The 2,226-nt window shown below is 34.5% G+C and overlaps 1 protein-coding gene across 2 annotated transcripts in view; it reads left to right on the top strand.

The window, feature by feature from the left end:
- LOC101503481 (uncharacterized) overlaps nucleotides 1–2,226 on the top strand; it is a 38,181-nt gene that overhangs the window by 15,574 nt on the left and 20,381 nt on the right. For both annotated transcript variants that reach the window (XR_012162737.1, XM_004513970.4), the window contains exon 11: nucleotides 873–946. Coding sequence is in view for 1 of the 2 variants with exons in the window: in XM_004513970.4 (XP_004514027.1) it covers nucleotides 873–946 (74 nt within the window). In the remaining variant the exon portion in view is untranslated. The remainder of the gene's footprint in view (nucleotides 1–872; nucleotides 947–2,226) is intronic.

Raw genomic sequence — 2,226 nt, 5'->3', positions numbered from 1 at the left:
CTCTTCCTCTTCGCGTCACGGCGCACCGCTCCCATGCTCTTCCTCTGCGCGCTCAAAGATCTGAGTTCTCCAACGATTTTGCCTTCGCTCTAACACTATTCACATTTAAAAACACGTAAGATCTTACGATCTTACGCTTTAGAGCTCGCTCCTAACAACCTTGGCTCCATCAATGATTGCTATCTATAAAACTATCCTATTTGTTTTTGCAATCTCTTAAGTTAACACTTTGAAATTGGAAAACTTATATAATAACACAGAACACCAAACTTGGAAAAAGGGGAGAAACAACTAACAACTGTATAAATATTACCCATAGGAAATAGCTACCCATTGTTGCTAGGCCAGTGTTATCGATTTTAGAATTCATAGTTGAGCGAAAATGAGATACAATAAAGCATTCTTGAATGATAAGTAAACTCTGTATTTCATTGAATGACTAAATACAAGATTGAGAGTACTTATACAATGAGATAGAGTATTAGACAGTTATGATTGTCTCACTATTTACAGCTGGCACAGCTAGCTACAGCTGTCATAGAACATAAGACAGCCGCCCTTGAAAGGCTTAAAAAAGAGAGACACATAGGTGAACGACAACTTTTGTGCTTCTTTCCTACTGTCTCAGTTATGCTGTCCTTTTTCATCCTCTCACGGGTGAATCAAAAGTTTTTATGTACAAGTTATATAAAATGTATAAACATTTCAAAATAGTGGCCATCCTGCCATCCGCTATCTTGCTAAAGTGTTGATAAGGGCCACATACTGTACATATTGTTGCTAGACCACATATTTTGGCATTAAATTATTTTTTGCCATTGCCTTATGTGTTCATTTAGTTTCACTAGTTCCTTCTTAAATGTCCTTTGTAGACTAAAATATATATGTAACAAGGAGGGGGTGAAGGCCAATGCCATTGCACTCACTGCTTTAGCGCAATATACAGGTATTTTTTTTTTTTTTTGTAGTTTTGCAAATTATGCCAAACAGGTGTTAAGAGAGTTTAGTATCACTACATACATATATATATATATGCACAAATGCATTTGCATTCAACCTATGAACTACCTAAACTATCTAAGCTCATAATAATGTAAGTGGTGCACCGATGCATCCATAGTTATAACTTATAACTGTTTAATTTATTTAATGACGTTGTTGAATGAGAGAAAAAGAGAATGACATATAAATCATGTTTAAATTATACTACGAAGATTCAATTATAAAGAGTTTGAAAGAAGCAAACAATATTAATTACATAATAACTACAATATCAAATCTACCTTATTACATAATATTCCTATAAACAAAATATACGATTTATGTAGATAGCAACAATATCCCTCAAGCTAGATCATATGTGTCAAGAATTAGAATAAAATTATATTTATTGAAACTTGAAAAATATTGGTAATACATCAGATATATTTATACTAGTTTACTAAACAACCAAACCCTATAATTACTCATATATAACTAAATCCCTACTAGTACTTCTATATAACTGAATCCCTATTAGTACTCCTATATAACTGAATCCCTATTAGTACTCCTATATAATTGAATCCCTACTATTACTCCTATTCAACTAAATCTCTACTATTATTCCTATTCAACTAAATCCCTACTATTACTCCTATTCAACTAAATCCCTATACTTGAGGGATATTAAATAAAAACATATTTTGACACTCCCCCTCAAGCTGGTGAATAGGTGTTCTCCATTCCCAGCTTGAATACAATTCTTTCAAAGTTGCTACTGTTTATCCCTTTAGTTAGAAGATCTGCAACATTGTCATGGGAGGAATTATATGGAGTGCAAATTAGGCCAAAAATAAATCTCAAGTTGTTGCAATGAAGGCAGCAAAAAGGGCCACAATGAAGGTGGCTAAGAAATAGAAACCGCAATGAAGGCGGCAAAAGGACCACAATGAAGGTGGCTAAGGTTTCAGGAAAATAGAAAACACAATAAAGGCGGTAGTTTTATGCAGAAGCAAGGGCCACAATGAAAGTGCCATTCGAAAACTCAATGGATCATAGTTTGAGACTCGTCTCATAGCTGTTGACTGGGTACTGAGGATGATGTCGAGCATGTTGACAAACAATCTGATCATGGAGATGATAGTGATACTGATGGTGTCGTAGTGGAAGATGTTCCTTCTAAAGATGATTTTGACAAGGAAGCAGATATTGCAAGAAAGGTTCAGGATGCAAATAGTAAAGCAT

Source organism: Cicer arietinum, chromosome 4 (genome assembly GCF_000331145.2).
Source record: "Cicer arietinum cultivar CDC Frontier isolate Library 1 chromosome 4, Cicar.CDCFrontier_v2.0, whole genome shotgun sequence".
NCBI lineage: Eukaryota > Viridiplantae > Streptophyta > Magnoliopsida > Fabales > Fabaceae > Cicer > Cicer arietinum.
The sequence above is the reverse complement of the archived record's forward strand: the minus strand, read 5'-3'. Positions and strand labels throughout refer to the sequence as shown.